Source organism: Salmo salar, chromosome 05 (genome assembly GCF_965601325.2).
Source record: "Salmo salar chromosome 05, fSalSal1, whole genome shotgun sequence".
Lineage (NCBI taxonomy): Eukaryota > Metazoa > Chordata > Actinopteri > Salmoniformes > Salmonidae > Salmo > Salmo salar.
The window spans coordinates 60,087,378-60,110,792 of NC_138295.1; the positions used below are offsets into that span (position 1 = coordinate 60,087,378).

General features: G+C 43.3%; 3 protein-coding genes across 4 annotated transcripts; all 3 read right to left on the reverse strand.

Annotated features, from left to right (window-relative positions):
- Positions 1-1,352: 1,352 nt before the first annotated feature.
- Positions 1,353-7,951, reverse strand: LOC123743131 (uncharacterized). 2 transcript variants are annotated; one of them, XM_082975328.1, is made up of 8 exons: positions 7,682-7,951; positions 4,323-5,876; positions 3,326-3,524; positions 3,090-3,203; positions 2,781-2,837; positions 2,369-2,587; positions 1,955-2,077; positions 1,353-1,843 (listed from the first exon to the last, which is right to left on the reverse strand). In XM_082975328.1, exons 3-8 carry the CDS (start codon positions 3,497-3,499, stop codon positions 1,778-1,780), a joined length of 753 nt encoding a protein of 250 aa, XP_082831454.1. In that variant the 5' UTR covers positions 3,500-3,524; positions 4,323-5,876; positions 7,682-7,951; the 3' UTR covers positions 1,353-1,777. The 2 variants fall into 2 exon arrangements, with proteins under 2 accessions (XP_082831454.1, XP_045574386.2); XM_045718430.2 differs by lacking the exon at positions 4,323-5,876 and having other exon boundaries at positions 7,682-7,803.
- Positions 7,952-7,961: 10 nt separating this feature from the next.
- LOC123743130 (1-phosphatidylinositol phosphodiesterase) lies at positions 7,962-10,348 on the reverse strand. The gene is made up of 3 exons (XM_045718428.2): positions 10,017-10,348; positions 9,789-9,876; positions 7,962-8,933 (listed from the first exon to the last, which is right to left on the reverse strand). The coding sequence occupies exons 2-3, from the start codon at positions 9,866-9,868 to the stop codon at positions 8,090-8,092; spliced, it is 924 nt and encodes a 307-aa protein (XP_045574384.2). The 5' UTR covers positions 9,869-9,876; positions 10,017-10,348; the 3' UTR covers positions 7,962-8,089.
- A 9,628-nt stretch (positions 10,349-19,976) lies between these two features.
- Positions 19,977-23,375, reverse strand: m4a8a (Membrane-spanning 4-domains subfamily A member 8A). Its single transcript, NM_001141595.1, has 7 exons — positions 23,328-23,375; positions 21,892-22,090; positions 21,656-21,769; positions 21,347-21,403; positions 20,935-21,153; positions 20,521-20,643; positions 19,977-20,379 (listed from the first exon to the last, which is right to left on the reverse strand). Exons 2-7 carry the CDS (start codon positions 22,063-22,065, stop codon positions 20,314-20,316), a joined length of 753 nt encoding a protein of 250 aa, NP_001135067.1. The 5' UTR covers positions 22,066-22,090; positions 23,328-23,375; the 3' UTR covers positions 19,977-20,313.
- Between the last annotated feature and the right edge of the window lie 40 nt (positions 23,376-23,415).

The window sequence follows — 23,415 nt, forward strand, 5'->3', positions numbered from 1 at the left end:
TGTGTCATGCACAAAGTAGATGTCCTAACCGACTTGCCAAAACTATAGTTTGTTAACAATAAATGTGTGGAGTGGTTGAAAAACAAGTTTTAATGACTCCAACCTAAGTGTATGTAAACTTCCAACTTCAACTGTATCTCTATTAAAACACATTCTTGTCTTTGTAATGCAGTCTTTAACTCATTTGTCAGCTCAAGCCGTCTCTGTTGACGATACGCCCAGATTAGCTGCAAGGAACTAGAGTGGAGCCCATGAAAACACAGAATGAAACAGAACAGAAATGTCCTATTTGTTCAGTTTTAATTGTTAACTTTTAATATCAAACAAACCAGCTAAGTATGTAATTTTTATATCACACTACACTGCAAAATGAAACAATCCACAGTTAACTAGTGTTTTGAGGGTGGAATGACTGTGTTATTTGGCATTAATAGACAAGTTATACGCCCAACAACTTTCTATCCAAGCTGGGAGAGAGAGCACGAGGACTGCTCATGTCATTCAGGTAGGATATACAGGACAGTTGTATGTTTTTCTAAATGAACTGGTTGCTGATTAGTATTTTGTTGTATCGAAAATACATTCTACAATCTGCAATGTTTAAATTTCCAACTTTAATTACTGAACAAGTGATTACATTGTTGCCACCAGCCAGAATGTTAAATCATGGCAGCCTGGCGGCACTGTGTACAGCTTTGTGAAATGTTAAGCTTAACATGAGAAAATGACGACCAAATAGGCCTACCAATAAACATGTATCCGTTTGCTAAAGCAAACCTATAAGCTACATGCCCTGGCACCACAGAAAGCCTATCATCGATCCGATAGGCAACCGCATAGATATGTCCCAATTTCAGCACCATGGACAGTGGTTGGTAGTGGCTCCCCACTGTAGGGAGTGGGGGCCCACTCCAAACTTGCGGGGATCCAGAGAAACTGCGTTACGCCAGTGTATAAGACAGACACTTCAAAACCTTATTCCTTACGATTTATTTTTGGACTGTCTGTTTTGCCATGTACAAATGTGTTAATCAATGTGTTTCTATGGGTTATAGCAGTAAAGGCCAAATTCAACGTTTCATCAAATACATATTTTTTTATATCTACAGGGTCCTCAAATTCAAAATCAAGTGGCTAAATTATCAATTTTATGACCATCTTAAAACAATTCCATATATTAACTTAGTAGATATTGCGACCTATGGGCTTAGACCTTAAGACACTTTGTTTTCTTTATTTTGGCAGTTACCTGTATATACCTCCAAGAAAATCTTTGAGCAACCAATGGTGAATGTTTGTATGGGAATGACTGCCACCTGATGGCAATGTTAAGTAAAACTGTTTTGAAACTGTTGAGCTAAGACAGTTTGTTTATTTATTTAGGGGGGGGGGGGCAACAGAATAAAAGATACAGTAAGAAAATATAAAAATGCAGAAAAAAAGTAATATAGTCCCCTTTATAACGGTCCTTTCAGTTTTGGAAAAAGGACATAGGAAAAGCATGAAGACATACAGTCAGTGTCAGTTGTCATTTAAACCGAAGCAAAGTCACAGTAGGCGTTACAGTAAATGAAGGAAGTAAATTAAGTAAGTGAACTATATGGATGTAAAAACAAATGTGTGGGTGTGGAGGGGGGTGTATGATGATCCATTTATGTAGAATACATTTGATTCTATTTATTTATGTATTCCATGTGGAAGCAGCACCACTCTTTAATCGTCCATGACAAATTTCCCCACGTGGTCAATAAAGTATATCAGATCAGATCAGTGCTCTTTAAGCTGCAGGGTTAGTGGTGACCTCCTCCAGCAGAGGCTTATACTGCTCCAGGTCCTGGATCTTCTGCAACATATCAGAGCAAAGTTATTAAGTTAAGTTTATCTACATATCCGTATTCTACTTCCATTTGTATGGCCGTTGTATTCGCTCTGTTCAAGGGTTCTCTGTTCATACCTCTTTTCCCTCCTTTCCATTCTTGTACAAAGCCTTGAGACCCAACATCGCAGAGCTTATGGTGACACAAAGCTGAAGGACTGCAAGGACGATGAGCACGATGTCCAAGGCATTCATCAACATCTAATGGTAGAACAAACACATGGAGGAGGATTTGAACATATTGACAGTTGACTGGATTGTTTAGCAAGATAGTGCTGTTGGTGAACACTGGAAAATACAGAAACAGACTGGCATACCAGCTATTAGAATGTGCTTTAAACATGGTACCCACTATCTCTGTTTATGGACACACATGCTAATTGCTAAATTAAGCAGTTTGATCCATCTAATCAAATGTTCATATTTTACTTAGAAGGGACAACTTCCTCACATGAAGGATATCATTAAAAAACTTCATTCAAAAGCACTCACCTGAGCAATCTGCTTGGCATCTTTGCATTTCGCCAAGAGTCTATCCCTCTCCGGACCACTGGGTGGTTTTGTCACCTGGTAGTAGTCATCTCGCCAGTTGTAGTTGTCATCATTGCATTTCCACCAGAAATTGTAGTTTGCCAGGTCTACAGCATACAGCACAATTCCAGTCATGGCCAGAGCAGCACCTGACAGGTTCATGAACACATTGATGCCCACCTAAAACACAATCAGGGAATATAAAACCAGTTTGACTCAACTGAGTAAACCACAGAGTACTAGATGTCTCAGATATTCAGTTGATGATTATAATTCAACTGGATCAGATTGAATGATTGTTCAATGGAGGAAGGGAATGAGGCTAAGGAATGACAGGAAAGAGTTAAGGTATGTGCATCAGTGAACAACTCACCAAGCAGGGAGTGGGGAACTTCTCAGCCAAGATACACATGATGCCAACTGCTATATACTAAGGAGAAGGCACACATATCAAATACAAATAACCTACACATATGTGTCCTGATAAATAACAAACATTTCGCAAGAAAATACACAGACATTTGACTTTAACCCTGCATTTTATTTTGTTAAAGACAGTCTAGGTAGGCAGCTACTTATGTTTCCTGGTTTGTTTACTGTGGTTATAACCCCAAGTGAAATCATGTGCTTTCATACTAAACATGATGACATGGTAAACGATAACAAAATAAAGTAAGCTTACCACACCACCAAGCCAATAAGGAACCCCAATCCATCGCAGTGAGCTAGAATAATCAGTGCTAACAAGGATCGCTCCCAAGCCAATGTTGAGTACTCCCACCATGATCTGTATAGTCTGTGAAATAAGAAAATAATAATTTTAGATAACTCTCTCTCACTTCCGATGACAAATGCGACCCAGTGATGATAGACAGGTATGTTGTGGTGTGAGTGTGTGTGTTATTTTAGTTCACCCACCCCCAGAGCTGACTGGGAACTTGCTTGGAGCCTCCTCAGTCCCTGGGACACAGAGCATGCTGGGCTGTAGCACAGGGTCCCAAGTATTTGACACAGCAGGGGCCAACTGCTTCCTTCTTTTGAGTTCACAGTAAATACAGTCACCCCTCCGCCTTTGGTCACAGTCACTGACATGCTGGCCACTCTTTGTTACACAGCTCTAAAACAAAAAGGCAGAACAATCATCTTAATGTTAAAATATGTATGCCTTATACTGTAAGTCATGATGTTAAAAGGAGCACATTCATTCCAATAACATCTGATGAAGCCTGTTGTATCTGTAGGATACAATTTTTTTTAAAGGACCAACTATCCATTTCGTTAGAGAATGTATTGCATTGTACAGCACTCTGAATTTGCCCTAAATAAGGGCCCTCTTACTGTCACTGCTACACTGTGTATTGGGTCATAGTGACAAACAGGTTCCATCCCATGTGGACAACATTAAAGTGAATCTACCCATTATTTTGTTTCTTTGCTTTCCTTCATTGCAGTAATCTCTTGCTTCATTGAAAGATGATAGGGCATGTCATAAAGTGTGGTGATGAGTGGGTTTAGAGCTTCTGCTACACATGTGAAGGAAGTGCACAACATAAAACCCCCTCTTCTGGGAAATTACTTGAAACAGGGAGGAACTCACGTCATCCACTTAAATGTGTAGCACCCACCTGGGTGATTTTTATTTTTTATTTCACCTTTATTTAACTAGGTAGGCTAGTTGAGAACAAGTTCTCATTTACAACTGCAACCTGGCCAAGATAAAGCACAGCAGATTGACACATACAACACAGTTAGTTACACATGGAATAAACAAACATACAGTCAATAATACAGTAGAAAAAAACATCAATGGCAGCCATTTTGAATTAGAAAGCACTCCACCCATTTTGTACCAAGTAGGCTACAGGTATTTACAAATAGTGTTTATTTTTTTGTTAGCAGCAGAAAGTACACATACCATATAAATGTCCAAGTAAACCAGATGAAACAGTACTGTAAAATACAGCACTGTCCAGGAGTTACACATCTGTCTGTCAGTGGTGGAGTTCGTTTTGCATGTCCCGGTGCCCCGGGTGGGTAGAGATTTCACTTAAGGACCAATGGAATGGTCTAAAATGAGCAAACTCTGCCCACTCGGCCCACCCGGCCATGCAAAACAAACTCAACCATTGGGTGTTCCAAAACACTTAAATCCCTCCCCGACACACGAGAGAATGTAAACCATGAAATCACAGCAGGGGCCAACTGCTTCCTTCTTTAGAGTTCACGGTAAATACAGTCACCCCTCCGCCTTTGGTCACAGTCACTGACATGCTGGCCACTCTTTGTTACACAGCTCTAAAACAAAAAGGCAGAACAATCATCTTAATGTTAAAATATGTATGCCTTATACTGTAAGTCATGATGTTAAAAGGAGCACATTCATTCCAATAACATCTGATGAAGCCTGTTGTATCTGTAGGATACAATTTTTTTTAAAGGACCAACTATCCATTTCGTTAGAGAATGTATTGCATTGTACAGCACTCTGAATTTGCCCTAAATAAGGGCCCTCTGTCACTGCTACACTGTGTATTGGGTCATAGTGACAAACAGGTTCCATCCCATGTGGACAACATTAAAGTGAATCTACCCATTATTTTGTTTCTTTGCTTTCCTTCATTGCAGTAATCTCTTGCTTCATTGAAAGATGATAGGGCATGTCATAAAGTGTGGTGATGAGTGGGTTTAGAGCTTCTGCTACACATGTGAAGGAAGTGCACAACATAAAACCCCCTCTTCTGGGAAATTACTTGAAACAGGGAGGAACTCACGTCATCCACTTAAATGTGTAGCACCCACCTGGGTGATTTTTATTTTTTATTTCACCTTTATTTAACTAGGTAGGCTAGTTGAGAACAAGTTCTCATTTACAACTGCAACCTGGCCAAGATAAAGCACAGCAGATTGACACATACAACACAGTTAGTTACACATGGAATAAACAAACATACAGTCAATAATACAGTAGAAAAAAACATCAATGGCAGCCATTTTGAATTAGAAAGCACTCCACCCATTTTGTACCAAGTAGGCTACAGGTATTTACAAATAGTGTTTATTTTTTTGTTAGCAGCAGAAAGTACACATACCATATAAATGTCCAAGTAAACCAGATGAAACAGTACTGTAAAATACAGCACTGTCCAGGAGTTACACATCTGTCTGTCAGTGGTGGAGTTCGTTTTGCATGTCCCGGTGCCCCGGGTGGGTAGAGATTTCACTTAAGGACCAATGGAATGGTCTAAAATGAGCAAACTCTGCCCACTCGGCCCACCCGGCCATGCAAAACAAACTCAACCATTGGGTGTTCCAAAACACTTAAATCCCTCCCCGACACACGAGAGAATGTAAACCATGAAATCACAGCAGGGGCCAACTGCTTCCTTCTTTAGAGTTCACGGTAAATACAGTCACCCCTCCGCCTTTGGTCACAGTCACTGACATGCTGGCCACTCTTTGTTACACAGCTCTAAAACAAAAGGAAGGCAGAACATTCACCTTAATGTTAAATAAGTGTGTATGCCTTATACTGTAAGTCATGATGTTAAAAGGTGCACATTCATTCCAATAACATCTGATGAAGTCTGTTGTCTCTGTAGGATCCAACTGTTATTTAAAGGACCAACTATCCATTTCGTTTGAGAATGTATTGCATTGTACAGCACTCTGAATTTCTCTCTTACTGTCACTGCTACAGTGTGTATTGGGTCAGAGTGACAAACAGGTTCCATCCCATGTGGACAACATTAAAGTTAATCTACCCATTATTTTTGTTGCTTTGTTTTCCTTCATTACGGTAATCTCTTGCCTCATTGAAAGATGATAGGGCATGTCATAAAGTGTGGTGATGAGTGGGTGTAGAGCCTCTGATACACATGAGCAGGAAGTGCACAACATAAACCCCCCCTTCTGGGAAATGACTTGAAACAGCAATTGTATTACCATGTTGCTCAATTAACTTATGAATTCAATCAATTCAGTACAGCACAAATTTCTGCAGCACTGTACGGTAAAGAGTTTAGGCTACTGATTATTTACTTCGATATGGGGGAAACTCACGTCATCCACTTACAATGTATAGCACCCACCTGGGCGATACCATCAATGGCAGCCATTTTGAATTAGAAAGTGTAATAAAGATAATCTAACGTTTTACCTAATGATATATAAGGAGGGCATTTGCACAACATGTTTCACAACAGCACACAACAAAATTCCAGAGACATATTGAGCAACCAACTGATACCAATCACGACCACACCCAGAGACAGATGGCTGACTTAAGCACTCACACGAACATGTCAAGACATGAAAGCGCCCTAGCCACACGAACTGACCACTGGTGTAAAAAACAACATTCCATGAATATCGCAACCACCCAGACACGAATTACCAGAAATACACACACACACACACACACACACACTTAGGTGTGTTGGACTCCGAGGACAAAGGACACTGCCAAGGGCCAATGGGAAGTCGACACCACCTGGAGAATGGACCGTCCCTCCACTCATCGACCAGTCAGGAGAGCGGACCTACTAGACTCAACCTCAACACACTGTTATTTCATTGTATAAATTGGATGCACACTATGTTACGGGGCTCTCTTCTGCTAGTTCCCTATGAGCTAAACGAAGGAGTCCGTGCACGCTTTGCCAAATATCTTTGTCTCATAATAAACTGCCTTACTATAAACTGAATCCACCCGGTCCAGCGTCTTGACTTGGTCTCCTTCTCAAGTAACTGTTCATCAACAAAAGCACTCCACCCATTTTGTACCAAGTAGGCTAGAGGTATTTACAAATAGTGTTTATTTTTAGTTAGCAGCAGAAAGTACCCATACCATATAAATGTCCCAGTAAACCAGATTAAACAGTACTATAAAATATAGTACTGTCCAGGAGTTACACATCCATCTGTCAGTGGTGGAGTTCGTTTTGCATTTCCCGGTGCGTAGAGATTTCACTTAAGGACCAATGGAATGGTCTAAAATGAGCAAACTCCGCCGACAAGGAGCACCCGGCCATGCAAAACAAACTCAACCATTGGGTGTTCCCCAATCAAATCCATCCCCTGACTCACGAGAGAATGTAAACCATGACAATTGTTTGCATAGATTATAACTGCTGAACTTTGCAGTGTGAATTGTTTAATATCATCTTTTTTTTACATCATTTCTTTTTGAGAGCATGAAACTACACACAGATGTTTAAGATTTAGATTCACTGAAAACATGTTATTCAACAACACATATTTTACAGAAAAGCTCACCTGTTCCTGCAATTGAGATGGACACCTCTACAGGTCCTGTGCAATCACAATGGCAGACCAGCCTGCTTGTTGCTCAGTTTGGTTTCCTTACAGGGAAGTAGCTGGTAGGGAGGGCTCAGCCAGTCTCAGCTAGTTTCCAACAGGCCCTCCTCCTCACTTTAAAGAGATCCTGAGAGGTTAACCCTTCCCTCACTGAATAATAAACATATAATGGATTCCTGTCATTTCCTGCCATACAGAAGAACCCCCCCACAACACACACAAAGCAAGGACTCCACAGTTGTTCTTTGCCATTTTAATGATTTTCTTTGTTTTTAATACAGCAAGCAGGGGCAAAGTACAAAGACGTGCAGTGTTGTTGTTTAAGAGCGCATGCCAATACTACATTACAATCACTAAATTCTTTACTTAATGACTGTTGATCTTAATGACTGTTTGAATGAGGTCGATACCAGGAAAGTCCATGGCAATCACCCCGAAACATGCACTGCTGTGGTCACTAGAGAACTGTCTCAGATACTGATCAAGCCATGGGTCAATCTTTTCAGCCACCTTCTTGGGAGTTAAAAACATGCCCAACAGTGTGCCAATGCCAGTACCACTGGAGTAGCTCAGAACGATATAATCCCCACCACAATCACCTGAAGCTTGTGTCAAGTGTTTCACAATTTTGTTCTCCTTGTCTGCAATATGAGTAACTTCATAGTCATCCTTGCTGTCTGTTTCCAAGAGAGGAATGCCCAGCTTAAAGCTGGATTTCTGTACAAATATCATCTTTCCTCTTGCCTCAGCCATAGTTGGCATGTCAGACTTCACCCATATATCTGTATCATCAATAATCATTTTTCCAACCAGCTCCTCAACATTATCTTTATCAAACAAATCAGGCTTTACTCTAATGAGAACTGCCTCACTTCTGAATTCGGACAAAAATGCTCTGATCGTGTCAAGGACCTCATAGAACGACTTGTGTTGGTAGACAACCCAATGCATGACATAGAGTTTGTTTTCAAAGGCGAATATCCTGAGGTCCAGGTAGCGTATGCCAGCCCTCAGCTGATCCCCCAAATCCCAGGCCTGACACTCTGCCGCTGGGCCTCCATAGAGAGCCATGGTGTCATGGGTACCAGGTATGGTGATGTCAGAGATTAATTTGTCATCATCAATGGCCTCCATCCAGCCAATCTTGTAGGATTCTGGAAGTAGGAGTCCTTTGTCATTGAAGAAGAGGTCCTTTCCTTGGCAAAAACCTCTAAAAGTAAATCATACAACAAAGGATTGACTCATTTGTTTGTCATCGTAATATTGGTGTTTGAAGGTTATGAATGGTGTATAAGCTCAGTCTAAAAATATATTGGTGTCACCTTGCACTTTCCTGAGCAGTGTACTCACTTTACCAAAGTCACTTTGTTCTGCAATTAATGTCGTACCATTTAAAGGTCATCAGCTAGATAATAGAGAATGAAATGTTGAAGAGAGGCTTTACTCAAGTACCATGCTGTTTCATACACAGATGGGAGAATATAATCAGTCAATGGAGCATGGTATTGAGGGTGGTAGTGTTTGTAAAATATTGAAAAGCCAAATAAAGAAACCATGTTGAAAAAATATCTGTATATATCTAAATATCTGTGTATCCCTGTGAATTACTTCATTGCACCAAAGCTATATGTCATGTACACTCCCTTTCCGGCACTCGGGGGTCGTCAGGCTACTCATTATTATGCACACCTGTTGTCAGACAATCACCTGCCTGATTACCTTCTATCACTCCCTTTAGTTCAATCCCTAGGCGTTAATGTTTCATGTCAGTACGCCACTCCTGTTTCTTGTTTTGTTCCATGTTCGTTTATTTATTAAAAATACACTCCCTGAACTTGCTTCCCGACTCTCAGTGTACATGTTACACCATATGTATGGTATACCACAAAAACATGAATTGACTCAGCATTTTGCTCACTTTTCATAAACTTTTTTTTTTCTTCCATTAAGTTTAAACTAAAAGAAGAAAATGGTAGGTTCAATTTAGAGTGGACAATGTAAACCCCTACAATATACGTTCTGGAATTAATGGGGACTTATTTTAAATACCTGTAGCCATACTTACACAAAAAGCAGTAACATGTAGAGGTGGCAAAACAGAGCTTTCTCAGTGGTCCTCATGGTCACGTTAAAGGAGGAAAACATTCAACAACCTGCCAAAAAACATGAATAATATAATGCAAATCCAAAAATCATACTCCTGACTTTCTATATAGCCTACCTTTTCTAGATGGCTTTCCTATACCAAGACTGAAATAAAATGTTTCACCTGGCTAAAGACTGGGATACTCACATACAGCTCTGGCCTAAGGAGTTTCACGCTGGTGTTCTGACCTCTGCAGATTGGCAACAAAATTATAGCATACTGATAAAGGATAGGTGTGGCCTCGTAGTGTTTACCTACTGTTTTTTCTTTTCCTTTGAGAAAGTTTAAGCACACTTCAAAAATATCTAATTAAATCAAATGGTACATTCTCAGCCTTGATCTGCCTTTACCAATGTGAGACGAGTGTAGTTTTTGCGTCTTTTACTTTCGGTTTTGTAGGCTACACCAGCTTCAAACAGCTGAAAATTCTATATTTTTGCTTATGGAAAATGTGTTTCACAGCAGTTTAGATCACGTGTCAAACTCATTCCACGGAGAGCCGGGCTTTCGCTCCACCCTTGTACTTGATTAAGGTTAGTAATTAGTATGAAACGCCCTTCACCTGGTTGTCTAGGTCTTCATTGAAAGGAAAAAAATAAATACCCGCAGACACTCTGACCTCCATGGAATGAGTTTGACACCCCTGGTTTAGATAGTATGCCTACAATGATTATCTACACCAGGGGATCCCAAAACGTTTTCACTCGGGACCCCCTTCCCCTACGCGCGCGCCACATCCAAATGTACTTTCATATGATAATTGTTATATCAAATCAATATTTGCGCATAAAGGCATTTCCACCGCCATTTCTCGCGTAATTAATTTTACCGACACAAAAACATCCCACCATGTCCAATGAACAAATTATCTGTTGGCATTTATAAAATTGAAGCCTACCGAAACTTCCTGTTTCCATCACAGCTTTCGTAAATATTTTTTTTATAAGATATGACTTTAGGTCAAATGCATTAGGGTGGCGCAGTGCTTTGATTTAGTTAGTAGGCCTAATAGGCTGTTATTCACCTTCTAAACCTAATTCTCATGTCATTAAAGAATTAAATGAATGCATGTGGGATTTTATGCTCATTACCGCACAAAAAAACTCCAATAATTTAAAGGAACAATTTGCAGTTAAAACAATAACAAAGTAGACACCCCAACTCTGTTATGGTGTGGTAAAAAAGCTGAGGGATGGGCCTGGAGAAATGTAACCACTCTCACATTCATAAACATGATGGTGCAAGGACTGACCATCCATGATATTAATATTTTCTTTTCAACCAAGTTTTTAGAATGCAGTGTTTGTTTACATTTACATTGTTTTACTCCAATGTTTGTAAACAATTTTGGATTTTGATAGGGTGTGATAGTTGAACTAAGATCATGAGGCATTGTAAGGCTCGGGCGTCGTGAGTGAGGAATCAAACGCAGGAAGCAGCGAGCACAGGGTAGTGGCTTTTTAATGGGTCAAATAGGCGAGCACACACAAGCCACCCCAAACAGCGAATAACGCGCACACAAAATAAAGTGCCCCAAACACAGCGGTAATCACATGCGTCGCAAAAACAAACGCACAAGTGTAAACACAAGCACAAACAGAAATGACAATCCCGCACAATGAGAAGGCGGACCAGCTAATACTAATAGCCCCGCTAATCACCTCCACTAAGAACAGGTGCACACAATCAAAAAAGGGGGAAAACAAAAAAGGGAATCAGTGGCAGCTAATAGGCCGGTGACGACGACCGCCGAGCGCCACCCGAGCAGGAGGGGGCGCCACCGTCAGTGGGAATTGTGACAGTACCCCCCTCCTGACGCGCGGCTCCCGCAGCGCGCCGACACCGTCCTCGAGGACGACCCGGAGGGCGAGGCGCAGGGCGATCCGGACGGAGGCGATGGAAATCCCTCAACATGGATGGGTCCAAGACGTCCTCCGCCGGCACCCAGCACCTCTCCTCCGGACCGTACCCCTCCCAGTCTACGAGGTACTGCAGGCCCCTCACCCGGTGTCTCGAGTCCAGAATGGCCCGTATGCTGTACGCCGGGGACCCCCGATGTCCAGAGGGGGCGGAGGGACCTCCGGCACCTCACCTTCCTGCAGGGGACCAGCTACCACCGGCCTGAGGAGAGACACATGAAACGAGGGGTTAATTCGGTAATAGGAAGGGAGTTGTAACCGATAACACACCTCGTTTATCCTCCTCAGGACTTTAAAGGGCCCCACACACTGCGGCCCCAGCTTCCGGCAGGGCACGCGGAGGGGCAGGTTCCGGGTCGAGAGCCAGACCCTGTCCCCCGGTAAGAACACGGGTGCCTCACTGCGGTGGCGGTCAGCACTCCTCTTCTGCCGTCCACTGGCCTCCTTCAGGGATTCCTGGACGGCTCTCCAGGTCTCCTTGGAGCGCTGTACCCAGTCCTCCACCGCAGGAGCCTCGGTCTGGCTCTGGTGCCATGGTGCCAGGACCGGCTGGTAACCCAAAACACACTGAAAGGGTGACATGTTAGTAGAGGAGTGACGAAGTGAGTTCTGGTCTAACTCCGCCCAAGGAATGTACCTCGCCCACTCCCCTGGCCGGTCCTGGCAATACGACCTCAGAAACCTGCCCACCTCCTGGTTCACCCTCTCCGCCTGCCCATTACTCTCGGGGTGATAACCGGAGGTCAAACTGACCGAGACCCCCAGCCGCTCCATAAACGCTTTCCAGACCCTGGATGTGAACTGGGAACCTCGATCAGAGACAATGTCGTAGTGCCGGAAGACGTGGGTAAATAGGGCCTCCGCAGTCTGCACATGGCCCACTTTGCCTGATGCGGATTCAGTCTCCTAGCTGCCCGGATGTACTCCAGATTTCGATGGTCGGTCCAGATGAGAAAGGGGTGCTTAGCCCCCTCAAGCCAGTTTCGCCACACCCTCAAGGCTTTTACCACCGCTAGCAACTCCCTGTCCCCCACATCACAGTTACGCTCCGCCGAACTGAGCTTCTTCAAAAAGAAAGCGCAGAGGCGGACTTTCAATGGCGTACCCGAGCTCTGTGATAGCACGGCATCCACCCCAGCCTCGGATGCGTCCACCTCCACTATGAATGCTAGAGACGGGTCCGGGTGCGCCAACATGGGTGCTTCGGTGAACAGCGCCTTCAACTTCTTGAAGGCTCCGTCCGCCTCCGTCGACCACCGCAAACACACCGGCCCCCCCTTCAGCAGTGAGGTAATGGGAGCCGCTACCTGGCCAAAACCCCGGATAAACCTCCGGTAGTAATTGGCAAAGCCTAAGAACCGCTGCACTTCCTTCACCGTGGTTGGAGTCGGCCAATTACGCACGGCCTTAACACGGTCACACTCCATCACCACCCCCGTGGTGGAAATGCGATAACCCAGGAAGGAAACGGCTCATTTGGAAAACACACATTTCTCAGCCTTAACGTATAGGTCATGCTCCAGCAGTCTACCAAGCACCTTGCGTACCAGGGACACATGCGTGGAGCGGGTGGCGGAATATATCAGAATATCATCGATATAGACAATCACGCCTTCCCCTGCAGGTCCCTGAGAATCTCGTCTACAAAGGATTGAAAGACGGCTGGAGCATTCTTCAACCCATACGGCATGACGAGGTACTCATAATGGCCCAATGTGGTACTAAATGCGGTTTTCCACTCGTCTCCATCCTTGATACGCACCAGGTTATACGCGCACCTGAGATCCAGTTTTGTGAAGAATTTTGCTCCGTGAAATGATTCCACCGCCGTAGCGATGAGAGGTAGCGGGTAACTAAACCCCACCGTGATAGCATTTAGGCCTCTGTAATCAATGCACGGACGCAGACCTCCCTCCTTTTTCTTCACAAAAAAGAAACTCGAGGAGGCGGGTGAGATGGAGGGCCGAATGTACCCCTGTCCCAGAGATTCCGTGACATATGTCTCCATAGCCACCGTCTCCTCCTGTGACAAGGGGTACACGTGACTCTTGGGAAGCGCAGCGTTAACCTGGAGATCTATCGCACAATCCCGCTGTCGATGAGGTGGTAATTTGGTCGCCCTTTTTTTACAGAAAGCGATCGCCAAATCGGCGTATTCAGGGGGAATGCGCATGGTGGACACCTGGTCTGGACTCTCCACCGACGTGGCACCTATGGAAACTCCTAGACACTTCCCTGAACACTCCTCGGACCACCCCTGGAGAACCCCCTGTTTCCACGAAATCCGGGGATTGGGATCAGCCAGCCAGAAGACCCCCAGCACCACCGGAAACGCAGGCGAATCAATAAGGAAAAAACTAATCCGTTCCTTATGATTCCCCTGCGTTACCATGTCCAGTAGAACCGTAGACTCCCTGACTAGCCCTGACCCTAATGGTCGGTTATCTAGGGAGTGCACGGGGAAGGGGGAATCTATCGGCACTCGCGGAATGCCCAGCTTAATGGCAAGTCCGCGATCCATAAAGTTCCCAGCTGCGCCTGAATCGACTAGCGCCCTATGCTGGGAAGAGGCGAAAAAAATCTGAAAACAAAATAGGTAAGAACACGTGACCAACACGGGGTTCTGAGTGAATCTGGTGCTGACTCATCTGGGGTGACCGAGAAGTGTTCTGCCTGCCCTCTCGACTCCCAGACTGGCTCCTCCAGCACCGGTCGGCCGTGTGTCCTCTCCGACCACAGCTGGTGCAGGAGGAGCCACCTCCTCTGGTGCCCCTTGGCACAGCCCCCCCCCCCCCCCCACCTCCATAGGAGTAGGGCGGGGATGCACGGAGGTGGAACGGACAGGACCCTTTCCGAAGCGCCCGCGGGCAGCCAGCAGATTGTCCAGACGGATGGACATATCGATGAGCTCATCAAGGGACAGAGCGGTGTCTCGACAGGCTAGCTCCCTGCGGACGTCCGCCCGGAGACTACACCGGTAATGGTCTATAAGGGCCCTGTCGTTCCACCCTGCCCCAGCAGCCAAGGTCCTGAACTCCAGCGCAAAGTCCTGCGCGCTCCTCGTCTCCTGCCTTTGGTGGAACAGCCGCTCACCCGCCGCTCTTCCTTCCGGAGGGTGGTCTGGGTGGGTGGTGAACTCTGGGTAGTGATCCCTCGCCAAGTCTGGACCATTCCAGACAGCATTTGCCCACTCCAGAGCTCGGCCCGTCAGGCAGGAAAAGAGGGCACTCACGCTCTCCTCTCCCGAGGGAGCAGGTCTGACGGTGGCCAGGTACAGCTCGAGCTGGAGCAGAAATCCCTGGCACCCAGCCGCCGCTCCATCATACTCCCTCGGGAGCGCCAGACGAAGCGCGCCAGAGCCAGACGCAGTGGGAGGCGGAGGTGGCTGCGTCGGAGGAGCCGGAGGTGGAGAGAGGAGACCACTCCTCTCCCATCGGTCCATCCTCTCCATCATCTGATCCATCGCGGATCCGATTCGGTAGAGGACAGTAGTGTGTTGGAGCAAGCATTCCTCCATCGAGGGAAGGGGGTTGGCCGCTGCTCCTGCTGACTCCATAGTATTGTGGTGCGGGATTCTGTAAGGCTCGGGCGTCGTGAGTGAGGAATCAAACGCAGGAAGCAGCGAGCACAGGGTAGTGGCTTTTTAATGGGTCAAACAGGCGAGCACACACAAGCCACCCCAAACAGCGAATAACGCACACACAAAATAAAGTGCCCCAAACACAGGGGAAATCACATGCGGCGCAAAAACAAAAGCACAAGCGTAAACACAAGCACAAACAGGAATGACAATCCCGCACAATGAGAAGGCGGACCAGCTAATACTAATAGCCCCGCTAATCACCCCCACTAAGAACAGGTGCACACAATCACAAAAAGGGGGAACACAAAAAAGGGAATCAGTGGCAGCTAATAGGCCGGTGACGACGACCGCTGAGCGCCACCCGAGCAGGAGGGGGCGCCACCGTCGGTGGGAATCGTGACAGGCATAAATTATATTATTCAAGAATCAATTTATAGCATTCATTCTTAAGTCCAAAAATGTATGTAGCAACTGCAGATTGCCCCTTTAAATATAATGTTTTATATATAAAGTATTTGCCCACTTTTTTTCTCAGCATTACAATTTTAGATTTGACAGTATAGGACCAATGATTTACATCTGGGGTTATATACATAATTGAGTAGCACACATACATTTTGGTCAAATGCAATGACAACCCCACACCACTAGACTTCAATTATGCAAAAACCTCAGGTAATACTGCTTTCATCTCAGCTTGAGAATCTTGTTAGCTAGTTTTGTGATGTAGCAAAGATTGTTTATTATATTGACAAGATAGTAAAGTGACCGCTATAACAATGGAAATACATGTCCTCAAAGATGGAAGGCGGGCGATGTGAGAGCAGGTGGGACCATTCTAGCCAATGAGAGGGCTGACATGTGTGAACAACAGGCCATAGATTTAGATTGAAGATTCATCTTTGTGTATGTCCGATTATAGTGTCTGTGACAGCATTGGTAGTGCCTTTGAGGCTATCTCCATTTTAAAGTAGTAAATAATGTTCTTCTTCATCGGCTGATTGCTCCCAACTCTTAGGAATCCCAACCTAGTTGACCACTTTAATGGTAGAAGCCCTCAATGGCAATGTCCATGCTTGAACTTGTATATGATGAGTCCTCTATCTATCTCTCTATCTATCTCCGTACGGGAGTTGCAGCGATGGGAAAAGACTGTAACTACCAATTGGATTCCATGAGATTGGGGAGAAAAAGTGGTAAAAACAACAACAAAATAGAAGTGACTGAAATAGGGGTCTGAAGTGGTGCCTGAGACAGCGTTTTCCACCACCATCAACGAAACACCAAATGATCAAATTTATTGTGGAAGAATGGTGTCACATCCCTACAATAGAGTTCCAGACACACTAGAATTTATGCCAAGGTGCATTGAAGCTGTTCTAGCTGCTCATGAAGGCCGAACGCCCTATTAGAGTCGAGCATGCGAAACAGTGTTTAAACTCTTTACAATGAAGATCTCTTAAGTTATTTGGATTTTTACTAATTATCTTTGAAAGACAGGGTCCTGAAAACGGGACATTAACATACATACATACATACATACATACATACATACATACATACATACATACATACATACATACATACATACATACATACATACATACATACAGTTGAAGTCGGAAGTTTACGTACACCTTAAACTGAGTCTAAATGTACTTGGTTTTCACAATTCCTGACATTAATCCTAGTACAAATTCCCCGTATTAGGTCAGTTAGGATAACCACTTTATTTTATATCAGAATAATAGTAGAGTGATTTATTTCAGCTTTTATTTCTTTCATCACATTCTCAGTGGATCAGAAGTTTACATACACTTAATTAGTATTTGGTAGCATTGCCTTTAAATTGTTGAACTTGGGTCAAACGTTTTGGGTAGCCTTCCACAAGCTACCCACAATAAGTAGGGTGAATTTTGGCCCATTCCTCCTGACAGAGCTGGTGTAACTGAGTCAGGTTTGTAGGCCTCCTTGCTCGCACATGCTTTTTCAGTTCTGCCCACAAATGTTCTATAGGATTGAGGTAAGGGCTTTGTGATGGCCACTCTAATACCTTGACTTTGTTGTCCTTAAGCCATTTTGCCACGACTTTGGAAGTATACTTGGGGTCATTGTCCATTTGGAAGACCCATTTGCGACCAAGCTTTAAATTCCTGACAGATGTCTTGAGATGTTGCTTCAATATATCCACATAATATTCCTTCCTCATGATGCCATTTATTTTGTGAAGTGCACAAGTCCCTCCTGCAGCAAAGCACCCCCAAAACATGATGCTACCACTTCCGTGCTTCACGGTTGGGATGGTGTTCTTTCACTTGCAAGCCTCCCCCTTTTTCCTCCAAACATAACGATGGTCATTATGGGCAAACAGTTCTATTTTTGTTTCATCAGACCAGAGGACATTTCTCCAAAAAGTACAATCTTTGTTCCCATGTGCAGTTGCAAACCGTAGTCTTGCTTTTTTTATGGCAGTTTTGGAGCAGTGGCTTCTTCCTTGCTGAGCAGCCTTTCAGGTTATGTTGATATTGGACTCGTTTTACTGTGGATATAGATACTTTTGTACCTGTTTCCTCCAGCCTCTTCACAGGGTCCTTTGATGTTGTTCTGGGATTGAGTTGCACTTTTCGCACCAAAGTACGTTCATCTCTAGGAGACAGAACGCGCCTCCTTTCTGAGCAGTATGACGGCTGCGTGGTCCCATGGTGTTTATACTTGTTTACTGTTGTTTGTACAGATGAACGTGGTACCTTCAGGCATTTGGAAATTGCTCCCAAGGATGAACCAGACTTGTGGAGGTCTACAATTTTTGGGATTTCTTTTGATTTTCCCATGATGTCAAGCAAAGGGGCACTGAGTTTGAAGGTAAACCTTGAAATATATCCAGAGGTACGCCTCCAATTGATTCAAATTATGTAAATTAGCCTATCAGAAGCTTCTAAAGCCATGACATCATTTCTGGAATTTTCCAAGCTGTTTAAAGGCACAGTCAACTTAGTGTATGTAAACTTCTGACCCACTGGAATTGTGATACAGTGAATTATAAGATAAATAATCTGTCTGTAAACAATTGTTGGAAATATTACTTGTGTCATGCACAAAGTAGATGTCCTACCCAACTTGCCAAAACTATAGTTTGTTAACAAGAAATTTGTGGAGTGGTTGAAAAACGAGTTTTAATGACTCCAACATAAGTGTATGTAAACTTCCGACTTCAACTGTACATACAGTATGCGCCTACAGTAGAAACGAAAACACGATATACAGAAAATAAGGAACTTACTTTGATAGGAATGCACACATGTTTTCCTTACAAATAATAACTTTGGACAACAAGTTAGGCAAAGCGAGCACCAGAATTGTTTTTTTACAATTCTTGCAAGACTGGGCAAATATATGCATACTTGATCTGCGCAAACATGAGTGCAGTGCGGTGGGCTCTCCTCGAAGAGAGAAGTTTATCTGGCTCAGTAAAGCCTCAAACATAAATTGTACGCAACACTGAATGTGAATTAATTAGGAGGCTTAACACACCTCTATTCAAACTGTTGTTAGAAAATACAACTTGTTTGAAAACAATTTGAAACTGACAAGTTGAAACATAGCCTATAGATAATTAGTAGGCAGCACATGTCAACTGTCCTGTTGCGTAATAATCACATTTTGGAACAGTGAGTGCATTCTGACATCACGTGCATAAAACAACTCACGCTGGGGCGACTGTTTCACACTCATGTGTGAAAAGGATCAATTTCCAACTTTAATTACTGAACAAGCGATTACATTGTTGCCACCAGCCAGAATGTTAAATCATGGCAGCCTGGCGGCACTGTGTACAGCTTTGTGAAATGTTAAGCTTAACATGAGAAAATGACAACCAAATTGGCCTACCAATAAACATGTATCCATTTGCTAAAGCAAACCTATACGCTACATGCCCTGGCACCACAGAAAGCCTATCATCGATCCGATAGGCAACCGCATAGATATGTCCCAATTGCAGCACCATGGACAGTGGTTGGTAGTCTAAACTTTGTGAGTGGCTCTCTGGCTGACGCATTTTATGTTTATTGTAGGGAGTGGGGGACCCACTCCAACCTTGCGGGGGTCCAGAGAAACTGCATAACGTCAGGATATAGGACAGACACTTCAAAACCTTACGATTTTTGGGGGGGACTGTCTGTTTTGCCATGTACAAATGTGTTAATCAATGTGTTTCTATGGGTTATAGCAGTAAAGGCCAAATTCAATGTTTCAATAAATATGTATATAGTTTTTATATACCTACAGGGGTCCTCAAATGGCTAAATTATAAATTTTATGACCATCTTAAAACAATTCCATATATTAACTTAGTAGATATTGCGACCTATGGGCTTAGACCTTAAGACACTTTGTTTTCTTTATTTTGGCAGTTACCTGTATATACCTCCAAGAATTTTTTTGAGCAACCAATGGTGAATGTTTGTATGGGAATGACTGCCACCTGATGGCAACATTAAGTAAAACTGTTTTGAAACTGTTGAGCTAAGACAGTTTGTTTATTTATTTAGGGGGGGGGGGCCAACAGAATAAAAGATACAGTAAGAAAATATAAAAATGCAGAAAAAAAGTCATATAGTCCCCTTTATAACGGTCCTTTCAGTTTTGGAAAAACGACATAGGAAAAGCATGAAGACATAGTCAGTGTCAGTTGTCATTTAAACCGAAGCAAAGTCACAGTAGGCGTTACAGTAAATTAAGGAAGTAAATTAAGTAAGTGAACTATATGGATGTAAAAACAAATGTGTGGGTGTGGAGGGGGGTGTATGATGATCCATTTATGTAGAATACATTTGATTCTATTTATTTATGTATTCCATGTGGAAGCAGCACCACTCTTTAATCGTCCATGACAAATTTCCCCACGTGGTCAATAAAGTATATCAGATCAGATCAGTGCTCTTTAAGCTGCAGGGTTAGTGGTGACCTCCTCCAGCAGAGGCTTATACTGCTCCAGGTCCTGGATGTTCTGCAACATATCAGAGCAAAGTTACACATTACTTGGCAGGACACAACACACAACCAAGGTAATGTTTATCTACATATCCGTATTCTACTTCCATTTGTATGGCCGTTGTATTCGCTCTGTTCAAGGGTTCTCTGTTCATACCTCTTTTCCCTCCTTTCCATTCTTGTACAAAGCCTTGAGACCCAACACCGCAGAGCTGATGGTGACACAAAGCTGAAGGACTGCAAGGACGATGAGCACGATGTCCAAGGCATTCATCAACATCTAATGGTAGAACAAACACATGGAGGAGGATTTGAACATATTGACAGTTGACTGGATTGTTTAGCAAGATAGTGCTGTTGGTGAACACTGGAAAATACAGAAACAGACTGGCATACCAGCTATTAGAATGTGCTTTAAACATGGTACCCACTATCTCTGTTTATGGACACACATGTTAATTGCTAAATTAAGCAGTTTGATCCATCTAATCAAATGTTCATATTTTACTCAGAAGGGACACCTTCCTCACATGATGGATATCATTAAAAAACTTCATTCAAAAGCACTCACCTGAGCAATCTGCTTGGCATCTTTGCATTTCGCCAAGAGTCTATCCCTCTCCGGATCACTGGGTGGTTTTGTCACCTGGTAGTAGTCATCTCGCCAGTTGTAGTTGTCATCATTGCAAATCCACCAGAAATTGTAGTTTGCCAGGTCTACAGCATACAGCACAATTCCAGTAATGGCCAGAGCAGCACCTGACAGGTTCATCAACACATTGATGCCCACCTAAAACACAATCAGGGAATATAAAACCAGTTTGACTCAACTGAGTAAACCACAGAGTACTAGATGTCTCAGATATTCAGTTGATGATTATAATTCAACTGGATCAGATTGAATGATTGTTCAATGGAGGAAGGGAATGAGGCTAAGGAATGACAGGAAAGAGTTAAGGTATGTGCATCAGTGAACAACTCACCAAGCAGGGACTGGGGAACTTCTCAGCCAAGATACACATGATGCCAACTGCTATAAACTAAGGAGAAGGCACACATATCAAATACAAATAACCTACACATATGTGTCCTGATAAATAACAAACATTTCGCAAGAAAATACACAGACATTTGACTTTAACCCTGCATTTTATTTTGTTAAAGACAGTCTAGGTAGGCAGCTACTTATGTTTCCTGGTTTGTTTACTGTGGTTATAACCCCAAGTGAAATCATGTGCTTTCATACTAAACATGATGACATGGTAAACGATAACAAAATAAAGTAAGCTTACCACACCACCAAGCCAATAAGGAACCCCAATCCATCGCAGTGAGCTAGAATAATCAGTGCTAACAAGGATCGCTCCCAAGCCAATGTTGAGTACTCCCACCATGATCTGTATAGTCTGTGAAATAAGAAAATAATAATTTTAGATAACTCTCTCTCACTTCCGATGACAAATGCGACCCAGTGATGATAGACAGGTATGTTGTGGTGTGAGTGTGTGTGTTATTTTAGTTCACCCACCCCCAGAGCTGACTGGGAACTTGCTTGGAGCCTCCTCAGTCCCTGGGACACAGAGCATGCTGGGCTGTAGCACAGGGTCCCAAGTATTTGACACAGCAGGGGCCAACTGCTTCCTTCTTTTGAGTTCACAGTAAATACAGTCACCCCTCCGCCTTTGGTCACAGTCACTGACATGCTGGCCACTCTTTGTTACACAGCTCTAAAACAAAAAGGCAGAACAATCATCTTAATGTTAAAATATGTATGCCTTATACTGTAAGTCATGATGTTAAAAGGAGCACATTCATTCCAATAACATCTGATGAAGCCTGTTGTATCTGTAGGATACAATTTTTTTTAAAGGACCAACTATCCATTTCGTTAGAGAATGTATTGCATTGTACAGCACTCTGAATTTGCCCTAAATAAGGGCCCTCTTACTGTCACTGCTACACTGTGTATTGGGTCATAGTGACAAACAGGTTCCATCCCATGTGGACAACATTAAAGTGAATCTACCCATTATTTTGTTTCTTTGCTTTCCTTCATTGCAGTAATCTCTTGCCTCATTGAAAGATGATAGGGCATGTCATAAAGTGTGGTGATGAGTGGGTTTAGAGCTTCTGCTACACATGTGAAGGAAGTGCACAACATAAAACCCCCTCTTCTGGGAAATTACTTGAAACAGGGAGGAACTCACGTCATCCACTTAAATGTGTAGCACCCACCTGGGTGATTTTTATTTTTTATTTCACCTTTATTTAACTAGGTAGGCTAGTTGAGAACAAGTTCTCATTTACAACTGCAACCTGGCCAAGATAAAGCACAGCAGATTGACACATACAACACAGTTAGTTACACATGGAATAAACAAACATACAGTCAATAATACAGTAGAAAAAAACATCAATGGCAGCCATTTTGAATTAGAAAGCACTCCACCCATTTTGTACCAAGTACGCTACAGGTATTTACAAATAGTGTTTATTTTTTTGTTAGCAGCAGAAAGTACACATACCATATAAATGTCCAAGTAAACCAGATGAAACAGTACTGTAAAATACAGCACTGTCCAGGAGTTACACATCTGTCTGTCAGTGGTGGAGTTCGTTTTGCATGTCCCGGTGCCCCGGGTGGGTAGAGATTTCACTTAAGGACCAATGGAATGGTCTAAAATGAGCAAACTCGGCCCACCCGGCCATGCAAAACAAACTCAACCATTGGGTGTTCCAAAACACTTAAATCCCTCCCCGACACACGAGAGAATGTAAACCATGAAATGTTTGCATAGATTATAACTGCTGAACGTTGCAGTGTGAATTGTTTAATATCATCTATTTTTTTTTACTATTTTGTAATTACGTCATTTCTTTTTGAGAGCATGAAACAACTACACACAGATTTAAATTCAGTGAAAACGTATTATTCAACAACACATATTTTACAGAAAAGCTCACCCTTTCCTGCAATTGAGATGGACACCTCTACAGGTCCTGTGCAATCACAATGGCAGACCAGCCTGCTTGTTGCGCAGTTTGGTTTCCT

Excerpts from the sequence above, each read along its gene's own strand:
- LOC123743130 (XM_045718428.2), bottom strand. The coding sequence starts at position 9,868 with ATGTTTTCCTCCTTTAACGTGACCATGAGGACCACTGAGAAAGCTCTG. Across the intron at positions 8,934-9,788 it reads TACATGTTACTGCTTTTTGT|AGGTTTTTGCCAAGGAAAGG; the intron begins GTAAGTATGGCT and ends ATTTACTTTTAG.
- m4a8a (NM_001141595.1), bottom strand. The coding sequence starts at position 22,065 with ATGTCAGTGACTGTGACCAAAGGCGGAGGGGTGACTGTATTTACTGTG. Across the intron at positions 21,404-21,655 it reads CTTATTGGCTTGGTGGTGTG|TTTATAGCAGTTGGCATCAT; the intron begins GTAAGCTTACTT and ends CCTTCTCCTTAG. Across the intron at positions 21,154-21,346 it reads AGTTCCCCAGTCCCTGCTTG|GTGGGCATCAATGTGTTGAT; the intron begins GTGAGTTGTTCA and ends ATTGTGTTTTAG.
- LOC123743131 (XM_082975328.1), bottom strand. The coding sequence starts at position 3,499 with ATGTCAGTGACTGTGACCAAAGGCGGAGGGGTGACTGTATTTACTGTG. Across the intron at positions 2,838-3,089 it reads CTTATTGGCTTGGTGGTGTG|TATATAGCAGTTGGCATCAT; the intron begins GTAAGCTTACTT and ends CCTTCTCCTTAG. Across the intron at positions 1,844-1,954 it reads ATGGAAAGGAGGGAAAAGAG|AAGATCCAGGACCTGGAGCA; the intron begins GTATGAACAGAG and ends GATATGTTGCAG.